Raw genomic sequence first — 17,277 nt, 5'->3', positions numbered from 1 at the left:
CGTGAATGAAAATTTGCCTAGTTTATATAATAAAACAAGCATGATGTTAGACTTGGCATATAATACAATATCTACTTGCACTGAAGTAGATTGAGTCGTGTAGAACTCGTGAATTAAAATTGTTAATAACGAAAACGACCGATGCTTAACATTGCTATATTAGCGTATTACGTCAAATAAATGAAAATTTTGAGTCATTCTTCCAAAAGAATTGAGAAAGAGAGAGAGAGCCAACCAAAAATTAGTTGTTCCAAAGTATAATTAACATCAAATTCTTTAAGGGATAAAGAGTGTACAATGTCAAGCCACTTGAAATATAGTGACGTTGGATTTGAGTTTAAGGGGATGTGGGTTTTTTTTCTTTTCTTTTTTTTTTTTAAAAAAATGTGTTGGATTTTAGTTTAAGGGGGTTGGGGTTTTTTTTTTTTTAAAAAAAAAAAAAAAAAAAAAAAAGGTCAAAGCTATCATGCGGCCAAATTCAAATTGTAGCTAAGGTTGTTTAATTTGGACAAATTCAATATTTGCAATTTTTACTAAAGAACATGGCAGAAGAACCCAAATGTGACGATTTGATCTTTAAAAGCAAGCAGCCACTTGCATGATCTTAATTATATGTATATATAGACATACCCACAAACAAGTATAATCATGCATGGGTTCTCTAATTTTCACTCCTTAAAGAAAATGTGAACTGATTTTGCCTTTTCCACATTTTCTAAAATCCTAAAACCAAAACTAGTAAAAAATCCTTTAACCAAAGATAACACGGCTCTTTTGCATGTTCATGAGGTTGGTTAAGTTTTGGCTCAAGTTCTGGTAAAATTCATATAATATAGTAAGCTAAATCTCCTAAGATGCCCGTTTCCTATAAACTAATTAATTATCACTAATAACCCACCAAGATTTTATAATAAAGGAAAAAAATCCTCAGCCATTAACTACCATATACACATATTGTAACATACACGTGTGCATATCAATATTACTATATGTCCCAGTTAAGCATGCCAGTCTACCATATTATACAATATATATATACATATATAGATACACAAAACCAATTATGATATAGCAAAAAATGGAACCAAAACCTCACCTGTTTCTGCGTAACCTGGAGCAAGCTGGCAAGACCCAACGGGCATGAGCACCTTCTGTTTTAGCCTCCTCATCTCCGGCCAGTACACCCAATATTCTCCTTTCCGGTGCTTGACAAGATCATCACATCTAAATATCTCAAGCATGGGCCCACATGACCCCACAAAAACAACGTAGACCGTCCGATGAACGACACCTTGATTCTCCCACCCGCTCCTCACCGCCAGATTGGCCGCCACCAAATTGACCTGGAGCCTAAAGACATCTCTAACCCCTTTCCTAGTATAATTAGTCCCACAAGGAACCGACGCAACGACGACGTCTAGGTCGTTATATTGCTCCAACGACGTCGGTAGAGGGATCTCCGGGCACCTCGGTGGGCCCCACTTGTGGTGCTCGTCGATCCATTCCGGGAAATACTCCTCCCATTCCCTTTTATTGTCTCCGGTCAAGCGGTCAAACCGCACCGAGACTGTTTCTACCCTGTCCAATCCCTTCAGTCCATCATGAAGACCATGATGATCATGATCTAGGTTGACCAAACCTAGCTTAATCTTCTTCTTTTTATCCCTCAGTTTTTGTTCTATGATTTTGAGCCATTCGGGGTGTTTGGCGACGGGGATATGATCATCTTTCTGACTAATCCTCTGACTTGTGGATAGCTTATTGTTGTTAATGGGATTGGGATCATGAAAGGACAAGGCTAGGATTATGAGGGATAGAGAGACAAGAAGAAGAAAGATGATGAAGTATATTCTTTGCTTGGTTTTGAAGTGGGAATGGGAGTTTTTGGAGACCATGGTTTTGGTTAATGGTTGTCTCACTTTGAGATCTTGGTTTGGTTTGATCATTTTGATCTTTATCTTGAAGAAGTTATTTTGTGTGTTTATATCTATATATAGAGATACATACATATATATATATATATATATATATACACACACACACACACAAAGGAAAGGATGAGAACTATAAGATGTAAGTTTTTATAAGGAATGTCGTCTTAATTTCTATGTTATATATTGCATGGCTGCACGTTGGCAATTGTCAATTATTTTTTTTTTATTTTAGTTTTCAATTTTCATCTATTGGCAGCATTTGATTTATGCATCACGCGTTCTTAGGCTTTATTTATTTATTAATTTATCAATTTATTTATTTATTTATTTTGTAGGGACTCTTAGGCTTTATTTTTGCGTATACATGCTTCTTAATTATTTTTTTTTATTTTTTACTTTATTAAGTTTAAATTCGCCCGTACTTTAAAGGAAAAGGAAAAAGAGTAGTTTGGGGAATTTGCAATAGAGGAATTTTCTGTCGAGGATAATATTGTTAAACTAAAAATTAAGGGAATTATTCATAATTCTCGAGATCTTTAATTGGAATCTATTGTCTCTAAATTGTAAATAATTTCTTTACCTTTATGTTTGATGCATGTATATCTTCATAAACAGCCAAGCCAATCGAATCCAGAATCATTATATGCACTGAACAAACAAATATAGGAAACTTTAGTAGTACGTAGTTTGTGATATGTGAGCTTAAAAATTTCAAAAGAAAAATAAAGATAAGAAAATCCTAAAAAGGACTTAATTTTGGCTAATTAATTTTGAGTAGATGCGCTAAAAAAGGAGCAAGTTAAAGAAATAGAAGGGAATTTTTTTCCTGAAAAAAAAATATAGCAATAAAAACATCACACAATAAAGTAAAAGCGGATACACGTACTCGATTATGCTAATTAAGTTATTAACCTAATTGGGAAGATTAAAAAATTAAGTACAGTTGGGTTGGCCTCTCCCACGGCCTCTTTATTCTCTGAGTTGCATATCTATGATTTTGTTTTTCTATTTTTCAATAGTAGAGAAAGTTAGAAAACGTGTCCCAGCTTATCTCTTTAGTTTAATTTTGTGTTATTTTCTTGGAATTCTGTTCCACTTAAGTTAATGTGTAAAGAGGGAGAAAAAAAAAAACTATAAAAGTATTGTAGTAAATAAGAAAGGGGCATTTCTCTAGATTAATTTTCTTTTATAATATTATAAGGCCGGTCCACGAAATTCCCTGCATAAGAAAATAATCGTCAATTAGACTCTATAACTTAACAATATTTTATTTAGTACTGCTTTAAAAACTTTGTACAATTTGCAATCTCAAAAGGGATTCAAATTACCTGTCTAATTTTAGTGTTTAGAATGGTGTCTAACTAATTAGATTGTGTCATATTGTGTAATGCCTCTCCCAAATTAGCAGCTAAAAACAACGCCAGCTCAAGAGAAACGTTGACTAAAATAAATAATATTACTTAATAGAGAAATAATATCTATCACAAATACAATCATCGAACAAAATTCTTAATATTACAAATTTCATTTCAAAGATCTCCTAACTCGTCATGGGACCTTGAACCATTCTTGCTCAGTCAACTGGAACTTCTATTTTAGCATTTACCCGCATCACAAGAACTATAGGAGCGTGAGCTCAGTAAGTAAACCATAAATAATTTCCACTTTCAAATGCTTTTCTTTAGCATTTAGGGCCCTCTTGTATAATATTAATCTTGTGTTATTATAACCTCTTTCATATGGCCCCTGTCATGAAATCTCCTATTCCTCTAGAATTTGGCCATTCATCATATTTCAATCAACTCATAATATGTATAAGATTCACATCATACTCAGAAATACTTTCAAAATCTCATAAAAACATGTTAATAATAACGTATATAAATTGAAAATATACTGCTGTTCAAGTGATGCATCTACTTACAGTCAAGCTGCTTAAGAGGGAAAACTATTCTCTCTATAACTCTCCTCTTTTTTTTTTCTTTCTTTAAGTTGTGACTCACGTAAAATTGGCTGAAGACCACCCTCTGAATAGGCTTCAATATATGTACTACAAACTAAAAGAGAATTAGACTTCTCACTTAAAGAAACGTGACATTAAGATCTCTAAGTAAAGTGGCATAGTTCATGTGCTTACATGCTAAGCTCCAAACGTGGACTCATATATTTTTTTTACTTAATTTATATCAAGCCACCTCATTCTTATATAATATCATTCCTCTCATATCAATTCTCAAGCAAATAAATCCAACCTCTTTCATGTCTCATGCCTACAGACAACACTTTAATTATGCACTAAATAGAATCTAAGCATTATTGATCAATATCAACGTAACCTCTATAAAACTCTACTTTTCATCTTATTCACCCTCAACTAAGTTAATAAATAGAATTTCAATATCGGATATTACACATTGCTTAGAAAATTAAAATATTTTTTTAACTAACTTCACAAATTCTACAAAAACATGTTCTCTAGTCCCTTAAAAAATAATTACATAAATTAGCTGCTCGGTTTTCTCGTTCTCTCTTTATTTTAGCATGTACTTTGCATCTATCTTTCTTCAGCTTACAATCGGCACAAATGCCCCAACTAAAACCAGCATAGCATTAGGATATCTTGATGCTTTAATTTCTACGTACTATTTCTTCTTTTTCTTTTTTATCATTTATTAGCAGAGAAAAACATACAAAGAGCTTCAACTAACGGACCAAGTCGCTGGCCCGTATAAGAATATGATGTTTCTTTTTTAGTCCTTTTAACTTCAAACCTACAATTTCCCCAGTGGCTTTACCCGAAAGAAAAGAATAAAATAAAGACATGTTAACGTCAAATGTGGACAGAACAGATCAACAAAAAAGTGAAGATAGGTAGCAGTACTTACAAAGAAAAGCCATATTCCTTACTATAATCTAAAATACATTGATATATATTCAGTATTGTATGCTGCGACTGTTACACATGGAAACAACGAGATTTGATGGTATAGATGGCTTCTCGGAGATTTGCATAGCTCTGGGGTTGGAGGAATATGAGAAAACTAATTATTCATCCTCACCACCCAAAATTCTACAAATTGTAGCTTATCTTCTCGAGAAATCGATTCAGAAGAATGAGAGATTATTGCGAGTGAAATCAAGAATAGAAGTTGAGATTATTACAATCTTCCACGGCTCAAAAGCACCTGCCATGAGCATGAAACGGTATGTTGAGCGCATATTCAAGTACTCAAATTGCAGCACGTCCTGCTATGTTTTTGCATACATTTACATAGAGAGATTCCTTCAGAAACGTGCCAGTTTTTACTTGACTTCTCTCACTGTTCACCGGCTTTTGATCACCAGCGTTATGCTTGCTGCAAAATTCCTCGATGACGCGTAAGATATTTCCCAACTTGATAATTAGCAGCAAAAGATCATTACATGCTGTGGTTTTTCAGTTTTGTTTTTTATTTTTTAATCTTCTTTTGGCATAAAAATGTGTTTCAGGACTGAAAGCAATGCGTATTATGCCGAAGTGGGAGGAGTGAGCACTGAAGAAATGAACGAGTTAGAGATGGCGTTTCTGTTCAGTCTGGAGTTTAGCCTTCTGGTAACCGCCGAGGATTTTGCACACTATTGTCAATATCTCGAAGTCAAGGTTGCAGGAGAGATTATCGGACTTAGGAATTAAGGTGTGCGGAGCATCCACGCACCGAGACATGAAACCGGCAGTTGCAGGGCTATGTAGTTGAGAGTCAAGTGCGGTTGGGGTTAGGTCAGAATGAGGGAACCTGGAACCGAAATTAGATTTAGCAACATGAAGCATCACACGGGAAAAGGAACGTAATAGCAGCCCTGCCTAACAACATTTATTGGTCGCAACAAGTATCGCCTTTTCAATATGTAAAATTTTGAGTCTTCCTTTTCTTGTAATGAATCCCTCAACCCTATGCTTGATGAAATGATTCTATAGTGAAACTAAAAAATTTAAAATTTAAAAATTTAAAAAATTTAAGAAAAAAAAATGATTGTTCAAAAAGCAACAGCTTTCACCACAAGGTGGAACATTAGTTGACAATCAAAGAGCAAAAACTCTAATTATTACCAGCTTGTCTGAACTGCTATAGTTTATGGCATACTCGCAAAATTTTTCTCATTCCACGTTCAAAACAAAAAGACATAATTCCATTTTGTATCTGTGCTATGCTATCATTTCAACCACGGTACAATAAAGCACGAGTTGACCAACAATTTATACTCAGCCCACTGAATAAAACCTAAAAAGAACGCGAGAATTTAAGGAATGGGAAAATTTAAGGGTGTCATGAATAGATAGGATATTGTAAATTCTCTGTGCATAAACCATGTCAAGCGACCCGACAGAGTGGGGCTCTGAAGATGACAGTTTCTCACAACTTTCGTATATGATAGAGGGAGGCATATAACAAGCTGATCGACGCGATGCACCGACCTTCATCCTTTAACTAGAAGTGTTCTTCCTCGCTGCATAAACGCGATAGGCTGCTAATCCAACAATGGTCACTGCAGCTCCCACTGAAAAGATTTTAAATAAGTTTAACATGACGTGCAAATAAAAACAAAACATCAGAAAATTACTCAAAAGAAGCATGGGGAACAGCAACAGGAGCTGTTAGTCATGTAAGATTTACTAGAAGCTCCCTTCCACCAAATTGTTTTATGCAGTAAAATGCATATAGAGAGAGCTCAAGAACCTGTACATCGAGGATTCGAAACTAAATATCATATTCATACCTGAAACAAACATAAGAGACCGGTTAATAAGCCGATGGTATTGCTTGCGGCTTCTCCCAGCTTCAGTTTCGGGAATGCTCAAATGAGGGTGCTCGGCAGCACTTATAATCTTGCGAAATACATTATTAAAATCACCCAGCTTTGTGCTAATAGACACAGGAGCTTCCACTCCCATATCTTGACTAACCTAAAAACACAAAATTGAGATTGAAAAAAAATGTCACTAGATTTCAGCCAATAAAAAAATAGACAAAAAATCAAGACATCCAATATAACTGACACAAATTACATGACCATTAAGAACAACACACTCCCACTATAAAATACGTAAACAAGTGATAAAAACAATTTACCCTTGTAGAATGTTGTATGGCCAATGGAAATGAATCCAAATCGTCTTTAGCTGCAACAATGAGGCAAGGCACCTCAAATCCAGTATCCTCGCCATGGCTAGCAACTTCAACCAACAACTCAGTCGCCCTCTTCCATGACGATTCATCAGAACTAAAAAAGAAAAGAAAAAACCCTTAGATATTCACAAGTGTAAATTATAAACTATTAATCCGTAGTAGAGCAAGAAAGCATAATTACTCATGTCAACATACGTTCTTAACAAGCCTAAGCTCATTAGAGACATCAAATCCTCAAAAGCAAATTTTACATCATCCACATATATATGCTTGCACCAGTGCACACATAAGATGCGAGTTATATTGAAATTTTGTGTAGTGCATCTTCAACAAGCAATTTCTGAAACATCATTGAGAAGGCAACATTCGTTGTATTTTAAAGTCTATATCATAAGCTACAAAAGAAAATGAAAAATGAGCCAGTCCAGAGACTTCAATAGTACAATTCAAAAAATAATATTAATAAAGTAATAGTAGAACAATTTAAAAAAGAAAGAAATACAACAAAGACCTAGATCTTTTTTTCATCTTAAAAGATTCAGTCTTGAAAACAGCAAATCTCAAAAAATACAATGAGATTACAAACCAGCAATAAATACCATGCTTGACTAGATTGATTATTATAGATGTAACGACCCACTGAGGCCTTCTTGCTTACCTGTCATGAACAAACACTGCTACGTCACAAGCAGCCAAGGACTCTTTGTTTGACAGCAATTTTTTAACTCCGTCTTCAGGAATTTCTTTCAACACAATGGTTTTCTTTATTCCCTGCAAACAAATTAACATAGATAGAATTTTAGACCAAATAACTAATGCTTTAAAAGCCTAATTGAACTTTCCAGTTTAAGCCAAAGAAGACGATACAACAAGGGGACAGAATGAAAAAGACTTGGGGACCCAACTGCGCAACAAAGAATTGGACAATACTCAGTAGGGTTCTTAAATACATTAGCCAGGCTTGTACAGAAACAACTGTGTATACCGAACACCAAATGAATTGATAAGTGCTACTCCTAATAATATACAATTCAAAAGACGTCAAGACATAAGATGGTTAATAACAGCATGTACCCCAGGTTGATCGACAACGTTTACTGCGTAACGTTCTTCTGTGGTTGGATTGTAAGTATCAGAGAAAGGCCTGCTTTTCCAAAATTTGAAAAAAACAAAAACAAAAAACAAAAAAACAAAAACAAAAACAAAAACAAGTGCAAAAACAAGAACAAAAATATGTTTATTACCTGATTCACAAAGTTAGATTATCTGGAAAGCAAAATCAAAAACATGATTCAGAAGATGACCTTCCAAGAAAAGAGTCGAGCAATGCAGACTTTCCAGCCTTCTTAGGGCCGAAAACAAAGCATTGGTAAACATTTCTATCTGATTGTTGCTTCTTTCGATCTAAACGCCTCTTCCTCGTGACACGGACAGTAGATGAAATGTCACCAGAATAACCGATATATATCAGATTCTCCATGCTGAAAGCTGGGTCTAGGAGTGTCATGAGCGCCCACTGCAAACCCGCAAAATTTTGACATTAGTTAACAATGGATGACGGAAGATGACACATTGATTTTTAAGTGTATACTGCTCGTCTTATGTTCAGCCATTTTCATGCATAGTAAAAAGGTTTCCAACTGTAAATGTGAAGAAAAGGCAAAGTAAGACCTGTGATAAGAATCCATCAAGTGATAACCCTCCAAATGCATTTCTCTCAGCTGCATCCTTATAAGGAGCCTCACTAAACGGACTGTCATTTATAAGAGAAATAATGTCAAACTTCCAAAGACAGTAGCACAAATCCACTAAAGTTACTTATTCTAAGCAGAAAGATATAGATAATTGAAAGTATCGTAGATAACCAATTCGTCAATTAGCAATTCTTTGTCGGAAAGCTGAACAGGATAACCTCATAGAACAAAAACCTTGACGTGAGACAAATCAAGTAAAAGAGCCCAATAATACTGGCAGAATTAAACAACCTTTCGGGGGCGGTAGAAAATAGCTCTTCCAGTTCACGAGGTCGGAGTGCCCCATCCTGGTGGAAAGCAGATTACAGACATGATTAAAAGAGAGTAACTAGTAAGATGAAAAGAAACAGAAGAAAAGATTACTGCATAGAACTTGTTGCACCAAATAGCCAAAAGAAAATAGGATAAATTTTATAAGGACATACACCATCATTGTCAAACAAGTCAAAGATTCCTCTGAGGAACTCAATGGCTTCATTCGTCAACTCCACACTCTGCACATATAATGGCTTTGTAAGTAATTTTAACAAATTTCATATGCTTAAACAGGTCCACCAAAATTAAGAAAATACAAGAGGAATGAAATATGGATGCTAAAGATACCAACAAGTAGGCATAAAAAGAACAACAATACCAAGAAGGAAGTTCAAATAGGTCTGAATCGTCCTAAAATCTCAACCATAGATCACGAGTAGATTGTAAACGTCCTAAAAAATAAAGGTAGTTTTATGCCTCATACACCATAGTGGCTGTGTCCAAAAAACAGAAATGCAAGCGAGACACAAGAGTCCATGTTCACATTGCCTCCAACATACCCACATGACAAAGAAAGTTGAAAATGAACAAAATAGACACCGATATTCTGGACAATGTATTACTCAATATATTATTCACTTCCATTTCATTTCTGACAAATTGTAATAAGCTTTTACCTGATCAGGAGTCCGTCTCAATGGAGATGGAATGAGTTCATCTGCAAGTTTTATATCATTATTGTATCCAAATTTTCGAAGGACAGTCCAAGTTGTTTCAAGACGCCCCTTTTCTATAAATAGTGCATGAAGGAAGAGGAATCCTGTCAAAGTAAGCCCGCGGTCATTGACTCCTTCAGGCAACTTTTCTTGCACAACCCTCTTGACACCCACAATTTCAGAAGGCTGTAAAGGGGCATTGAAACATTTAACCTGTTTATAGTAAAAATTAGATTTTCCATTCATCTCAAAGTCAAAGACAAATCATCATTAACGTGAGCTAAGAAAAACTAACATTAAGACGTGATATCATTTCAAAATCAAATTCACACCACAAAACAAAATCTAGATCATAAAACAAGACATAAAAAAGTAACCTGGAAATCATTCAACTCTGCATCACTTAAAGCACCGTCTCTGTCATGGTCACAGAGAATAAATATCCGCTTCAAGGATCGCACGCATCGAGGCTTCAGTGTTTGTGATTCCTGATCAAACAGTGGGCCTGTTGGATGGAGCACAGCTTTTTGTGCATAGTAAAAAACCTCTGGAATCTACAAAATGAAATACAGACAGTCTTAGAGCTACAACGTAAAAGCCATCAAAACAAGAAATTGGTCGATGTATTTGACCAGCCAAACTATACAAAAGTTCCACAATCTTAAATCAGATACTGGTGTTAAAGTGTGTGATGCAGAAATATTTCAAAAATAATTCTCGGATAAAGGGTTGAACCCAAAATTCCAAGTTATAAACTTACGAGAATAAAGAAGCATAAGCTTGCAAATGTGGCATATCTAAAAAGCATGAAAGATTGCATGTTTTAACTGAAAAAGGAGGCCCGTGCAAAGAAGGTTCACTATACAGACCTGTATATGTCTCAATGCTGAACATTCAATGCAAGTTTCAATCTCCCGAAACTGTTGCATTATTGGTGACATCACTTGCTCCAGGCTAACCTGCTGGTTCTCATCTCTCAAATCTAGTTTACAACCTACAACTATGACTGGAACCCTCACCTGCAACATAAAGTTAACCATAATTCTGCATGAAAAATATACAGCTCAATAAACTTTCATTGAAGTCTGCAAGTACTTTCCAACGAAGTAAAAGAGGTTGAAGTTTTAAGTTTTCTATCATCACATTTTTCTTGTCCTTTCTTTTCTTTTCTTTTCTTTTTTTCCCTTCTCTCTCATTCCAGAAGAATTCTGGAAGTTCTCCATCATGATATTGTGCTGCTAGGACAAAATACGATGTAAAACAGAAATGACAAAGAAAGAAAACCTCAAGTTGGCGAAGCGTAGGAAGCCAGAAGGTACTCAATCGATCAAGCGTCTGGGGTTGATCACATGCATAAGTAAGAACAACTGCATCAGCGCGCCTCAATTCTTCAGCAACTCTACCATTATCTTCAGGACTGTTTGACGAAAATGTAGAATAAACAAACATTCAACACAAGAAACAAAGAACTTATAAAGAAGAACAAAAACAGTTGACCCATTGACCCATAAAAGAACAAATAAAAACACAATCTAGAGACTCGCATATTTATATTGAGGTCAATCTGGTATAAAATTAGTTTCCCTCTTGACTCCCAAATAATAAAATATATACCGCTAGATTTTGAAAACCTTCCATTTCTACAACCTCACAGCAGCCACATAAAATTAAAAAAAATAAACCAAAAAAAAACTATATTTTACAAGGTATGAATAATATGTGCCTCCTCTGTAAAAATGAGACCCAAACCAGCAAAACAAGCATATGAAAGTTACAAGTTCGTGAATTTTCCTTGCAAACAAAATTACCGACAATAAATTTATACCGAGAGGAAGTATCGATAATTGTGATCGGCACACGATCAGGGTAGAAATCCTCCGGCAATCTCGTCGGCGGCAACAGCGGCGGTACATTCACCGGGAAATTCTCGGCGGCCGCGGTGACGATCAGGCTCGATTTTCCGGTGCCGCGGTCTCCGGCCACGACGATTCTGACCCCAGTCCGACCACCCGGGTTCACGGTTCCCGTTTGAGCTCTCGCCATCGGAACTGCAAATACCAAAACCCTAAGAACTCACTGCCAAAAAAACAATAATAAATCAAACGAAATTCTCGAGTCACTCGAACCAGTAATTACAAAAAAAAAAAAAAAAAAAAAAACCTAAAAAAAAAAACAATGGGGTAATCGGAAAAAAAAAAAAAAAAAAAAAGACCTTAGAACAAATACAATGGTGTAATCGCGAACAACTCGAATTTAATAAGAGAAAAAATTTGTTCAAAAACAACTCGAATCAGAAATCCAGATTTCGTGTCGAAAAATAGATTTTTTTGACGCTTGTGACTAAATGCAATGGCGAAAGTTAGCAGCACAAAAAAAAAGAGCGGATTTTGAAAGGCAAAAAATTGAGATGATTAACGTAAGATAAAAGAAAGATCAATAAACAAGTAAGGAGCTCAAATTGCGAGCAGCAGAAAGTAAAATCCTGGAAAATTCATGGCGGAGATTGGTAACAAACCTGGATTGGAAATCGAAATCTAGCAAGCTCTTAGCAGAAAAACCAGAAGAAGAAGAAGAAGAAACGCCGAAAGCCCTGGATTATTTTCCTTTTTTTTTTTTTTTTCCTCTTAGTATTGTTGTTATATTATTTTTTAGTCCCTCTGAAATTAACCCAAAAAAAATATTTATTTTATCGTTTTCATAACATTGAAAGTAACAAAAAAAAATGTATATAAACTCACATCCTTGTCACATATTAAATGAAATTTTGACTTTATAAAAATAATTATATTGAGTGTAAAATGTTAGAATCTTCCAAGGTCTTAAAGTTTTGAATTATTATAATGCAATAAAAATATGATTGTATTTTTAAATTCTTTATCAATTCCAATATCAGAAAATAAAATCATTCAAATAATTGTTTACTTTGTATTAAATGAAAAAAAAAATGAGAAGTGATTCCCTTTTATATTTAAAAATATTTTTATTTATAAAATTAGTAATAGAGATTTAGTGGCCTCACACTAGGGAATATTTTTTTTAATAAAGGAAATTTCATTACTAAAAGGAAAGTAATACATACTCGACATGTCGTAAATGACCCCAAATATAATGGAATTCAACCCGAACAACTAGATCCACCAAAAAAAATAATAATAGCACAAGGGCGAATATTAATATCGATACCCAAAGGGAAAAATGCTCGATTGGCACATAAAAATCGAGCATAGTCGAAGCTCGTTGAAAGAGACTAAAAAGTCTATGGATTAACCCAGTCAATCAAGACCAAACTCCTCAAATAGGGGACATATATGCGGCCTAAAATTAACCGGACCAAACAAACCACACCGGCGATGATCAACTTGATTGGGTGGGGGACATCACGAACGCTAAGAGGTGTTGAAACCACTACCTCCTGTATTATCAATGCACCATAAACAAAAACAAATACATAACATAAAAATGAGACTAAACACAACTCCAGAGTGCGACCTCCACCGCGAACCACATATGAGATCCCTCAACGCCATCCATCGCGAAGCCTCAACCATCCAACTTCATCCACCTGCCCATCGAAAAGCATCAGCAGCCCCAACTTGGCCAACCTTTCGGTGAGACCAGTAGTACCGCCAACCACCCTCACTTGGTGGCACGAACCCAACCACAGCCACGGTTGGGTTCCTCAACATCGACATCAGGCTAACGACGACCAAACCTTCCCAACCCGCAGCAAATCTAAGTAGTCTAAAACTTTCCATCCATCTTCCGACCCAGCCCGATCTCGAAGGAGATTCGAGTCTCCTACGACCACATCGGACGACAGCGCCTCCTCCATCAATGGTCCTGTCACCAGATAGGCGGCGACCATCCCTCTCCTGTGACTGATCTTTGATCCAAACCAGACTCCACTCCCCTGGCGACACAAATCCCGGCACATCGTAGATCCACCGACAACCACTCTATGGACGAAGAATAAAAGCTAGCAGACGGCCCCTCCACACTCTCCCTCTCTGCCTTTCTCTCACTCGTTCTCTTTCTTCTTTCTCTCTCTTCTTTTTTTTTTCTCAAGAGAGTCTCCCAGAGAATGATTAATTTTAGTTTTAAAATTACTATATCATCTTCGTTCTCTCTCTTCTCTTATTAATGATTCTTTATCAAAGGGAATGAATATTAAGTTTACTTATCTATTCTTAATGAATTACTACATAGTTAATATTTAGTTAATTGTGTAAAATGATATTTAAGTTGTTATTCTTAATTTTAATAAACATAAAAAACAGAATGAAGTTGTTTCCTATTACATCATCTAATAATTAAATACACACTTAAAAGGGAATAAATAACCTTTAATCTTATTATTTTACTTTACTTTATTTTCTAATTCTATTATATTTCTCATTACGTTCCTTTACGATTTGGTAAACGCGTCTTTTATGAAATAATCTGTTAAAATAAAATGGTTAGAGACCAAAATGTTATAATTATCATAATTTGGGGACTAATAATAAAAAAAATCTCTTTTCCATTTAGTAACTCTTACCCGGAAATGCACGAGATTTCGGTGCTTTCACAGCCAAGTTATTACACGTGTTCCAGTTTGTGGTTTCGTTTCGCCCAAGCTGCGTCGTAAATTTTGCTTTTTTTTTTTTTTTTTTGCTCACGTCAGCTTTGGCAGAAAAGGACGAGAACTTTCTCGAATTAATGAATTAGGGCCTTCTTGTTTTCTTTTTTTTCTTTTTTCTTTTTCCTTTTTTTTTTTTTGGTTGAAAAGGTTACCCTTACCTTGCTTGAAAAAAGTAATAAAACGGGGGAAAAAAAGGGTTGACTCTCAGTGGGTGCTGGTCACAGTTTTCATCATGTTTATAATGCAATCGGAGACGAACTCCCGCTTCAAATTCCTCTCTTCAATAGTGCTTACTTACGCTGGACTTGAAAATCGTTTTATACAAGTTTGAGAATATGGGAAGAAATTAGTTATTAATGTCGCCATTCAACCCTCATTTAAAGAGTACACTATCCGTATAATTTTATGGGTTTAAATTAATGATTTTGATTTTAAATTTTATTTTAATTTTTATAAAAGAGCATAATCATAATAATGAGTTTTAGTAAACAAAATGGATACTTATTCATCATGATTTAAGATTCATATACAGCTTAATAATGTCGCTAAATGAAAATGTTTAACATTCTATTAAGAGAATTTTTTATGTAGGGTATGAAAACAATATACTAGTGATGGGATTTTATTTTAGGAGCTTGTTTGGATTGACTTAAAATAAAGTTATTTTTGACTTCTTTACTCGAAAAGTTATTTTTGATACTGTTTGGGTGGACAATATGAAAGTGATTTTAAGTTTTTATAAATTCTTTTGACACATACCACCTTTAAGGTGCTTATGAAAGATGACCTTATGAAATGCTTTTTTATTTATCTTTTTAAAATTTTATTTTGTAATAACTAATCAAAACTCCATCAATATTATTTTATTACATTACTTTTTATAACAATAAAAATTTTGAACTTATTAACCAAACATGTTCAAAAGCTTGTCTCAAAAAAAAAAAAAAAAAAAGCTCTTTTTCATGCCTATTAACATTAATTAAAAAGCCTTGATTTACATTATCTTCTTCTATTGTTTAAAAATAAAAGCACAAATTTTCTTAAACGGGTCATAGTCATCATATCCGTTGTAGGTGTCATTATTTTTTATTTTTTTGTCAAATTGACTTTTTTAGAGCATTTGTTAAATTGATTTTGATCAAGTCTAATGTTGAGAATGATGCACTTGATTGGGTAAGTTTTTTCTATCCATGTTTGCATATTCTAATATTAATGATCTATTTGGTTCACTCTTTTAAGTTGGTGATTTTTATTTTAAATTTAAATTTTGTGAGAAAACCTGTTGATGAGAATTTTTTTTATTTAAACTTTTTATAAAAGAAAAAACTACAGCATAATCAAAATTATAAATTCAAATGCATGAATCAAACATACGCTAAAAATATTTGTTGGCTCAAAAACAAATATTGGGAACAATAGTGTTAACTTTTTCAAAGACCAATGTGACTAAAGGTAATGTGAGCCTAGATTAACCAATGTCATTTCATTAATTACAACTCATCAATAAAAATGACTATCTTGATATCATATATGTATCACGTAATTGATAAACGCTTGACCAATATTGCAACAATCGTTTTTATGTACGTAATATTATGAAATAATAATGCACTCTATACATACATACAATTTTATTATATGGTCAGGATTTCTCAATTATAATGCATATCACTGACATTAATTATGGCATATTATTTTATCATGCGTTTGACATTTAACTGCATAGAAATTAACAGTAGAACATAAATATAAACCCATAAAATAATAAATGCAACATGGACGCGCGACACTCTCAAGTCTAGTGACTAGGCGTTGCCACTTTATTATGAATCTCTTACGACCCATTTATTTTGACTATGTTTATTTAACCGATTTGAGTTTTTAATTTTAATTTTATTACGATTAAAAATTCTCATAAAAAATTATATTTAACTTTTTCTGCTACAATAAAAAACTCTCATATAAAATCGCATTTCAGTTCAAATTGAAAACTCGAATCAACGAGCTGAATGAGACCTTCATGCGTTTAAATTCATGATTTTAATTCTGCTACAGTGTTGTTAAAGTATAAAACTATTGTTGACTCACCTCCTAATAGCTTAAGCTTTTGGGATAGAATGTTAAACTAACATGGTATCAGAGCGGGAGGTCCTAAGTTCAAACCCCCGTAATTACACTCTTTATCCCCATTTAAAAATTGTCATGTGTTGGGTCTTTAATATATCTTGGGCTTAAATATTCACGTGTTGGGCTTTCTAATTAATTTACACACACGATTGCCCATTGTTCAGCCCACACGTGAGGGGGAGTGTTAAAGTATAAAACTATTGTTAGTCCACCTCCTAATAGCTTAAGCTTTTGGGATGGATTGGTAAACTAACATGTGTTTCTCTCACAAAAAATTTAAATTTCAAATGTCAAAATCAAGAATTACTAGTTAGAATACATAAACCAAACAGGCCTTTATTGCCTTGTGTTGTGTAAGGTTCTTTTTTTTTTTGGCTGAGTTGCTAGCTAAGGCTTGACAAACTTAAGCCGCATTTGATATATAAATTCAAATCAGAGTTTTTTATTATGACTTTTAAAGTTTAAATTTTGTATGAAAAAATATTATAACAGAATCAAAACCATAAATTTATACTATAGCAGAGCCCATATACTAAACATACACTTAATTATCATGTTCAACTCTACCAAAATGTTAAAGAATTAATAATGTTTACATTCAAGTCGTGCCCTAAACATGCACGAGTTATTCTCAATTTGTTCCTTTTACTGTGTTTAACAAATACTTTGCAAAACAAACACGAAAATTTATGCATTGAACATAAC

At 34.2% G+C, this 17,277-nt stretch overlaps 3 protein-coding genes across 4 annotated transcripts; 1 reads left to right on the top strand and 2 right to left on the bottom strand.

Moving 5' to 3' along the window:
* Window positions 1-1,061: 1,061 nt before the first annotated feature.
* Window positions 1,062-1,917, bottom strand: LOC21384424 (putative UDP-glucuronate:xylan alpha-glucuronosyltransferase 5). The gene has a single exon (XM_010093257.2). The coding sequence runs from the start codon at window positions 1,893-1,895 to the stop codon at window positions 1,062-1,064; it is 834 nt and encodes a 277-aa protein (XP_010091559.2). The 5' UTR covers window positions 1,896-1,917.
* Window positions 1,918-4,810: 2,893 nt separating this feature from the next.
* Window positions 4,811-5,854, top strand: LOC21384423 (cyclin-P3-1). Its single transcript, XM_010093256.2, has 2 exons — window positions 4,811-5,312; window positions 5,424-5,854. The coding sequence occupies exons 1-2, from the start codon at window positions 4,879-4,881 to the stop codon at window positions 5,605-5,607; spliced, it is 618 nt and encodes a 205-aa protein (XP_010091558.2). The 5' UTR covers window positions 4,811-4,878; the 3' UTR covers window positions 5,608-5,854.
* Window positions 5,855-6,092: 238 nt separating this feature from the next.
* Window positions 6,093-12,416, bottom strand: LOC21384422 (mitochondrial Rho GTPase 1). Of its 2 annotated transcripts, none has more exons than XM_024162462.1 (15): window positions 12,340-12,416; window positions 11,650-11,900; window positions 11,109-11,241; window positions 10,694-10,843; window positions 10,202-10,378; window positions 9,786-10,037; window positions 9,279-9,347; window positions 9,085-9,140; window positions 8,771-8,852; window positions 8,404-8,615; window positions 8,174-8,243; window positions 7,758-7,870; window positions 7,043-7,193; window positions 6,690-6,876; window positions 6,093-6,470 (listed from the first exon to the last, which is right to left on the bottom strand). In XM_024162462.1, the coding sequence occupies exons 2-15, from the start codon at window positions 11,865-11,867 to the stop codon at window positions 6,397-6,399; spliced, it is 1,944 nt and encodes a 647-aa protein (XP_024018230.1). In that variant the 5' UTR covers window positions 11,868-11,900; window positions 12,340-12,416; the 3' UTR covers window positions 6,093-6,396. The 2 variants fall into 2 exon arrangements, with proteins under 2 accessions (XP_024018230.1, XP_010091557.1); XM_010093255.2 differs by having other exon boundaries at window positions 11,650-11,872.
* Between the last annotated feature and the right edge of the window lie 4,861 nt (window positions 12,417-17,277).

Source organism: Morus notabilis, unplaced genomic scaffold, assembly GCF_000414095.1.
Source record: "Morus notabilis unplaced genomic scaffold, ASM41409v2 Scaffold4610, whole genome shotgun sequence".
NCBI classification, from domain to species: Eukaryota; Viridiplantae; Streptophyta; class Magnoliopsida; order Rosales; family Moraceae; genus Morus; species Morus notabilis.
The sequence above is the reverse complement of the archived record's forward strand: the minus strand, read 5'-3'. Positions and strand labels throughout refer to the sequence as shown.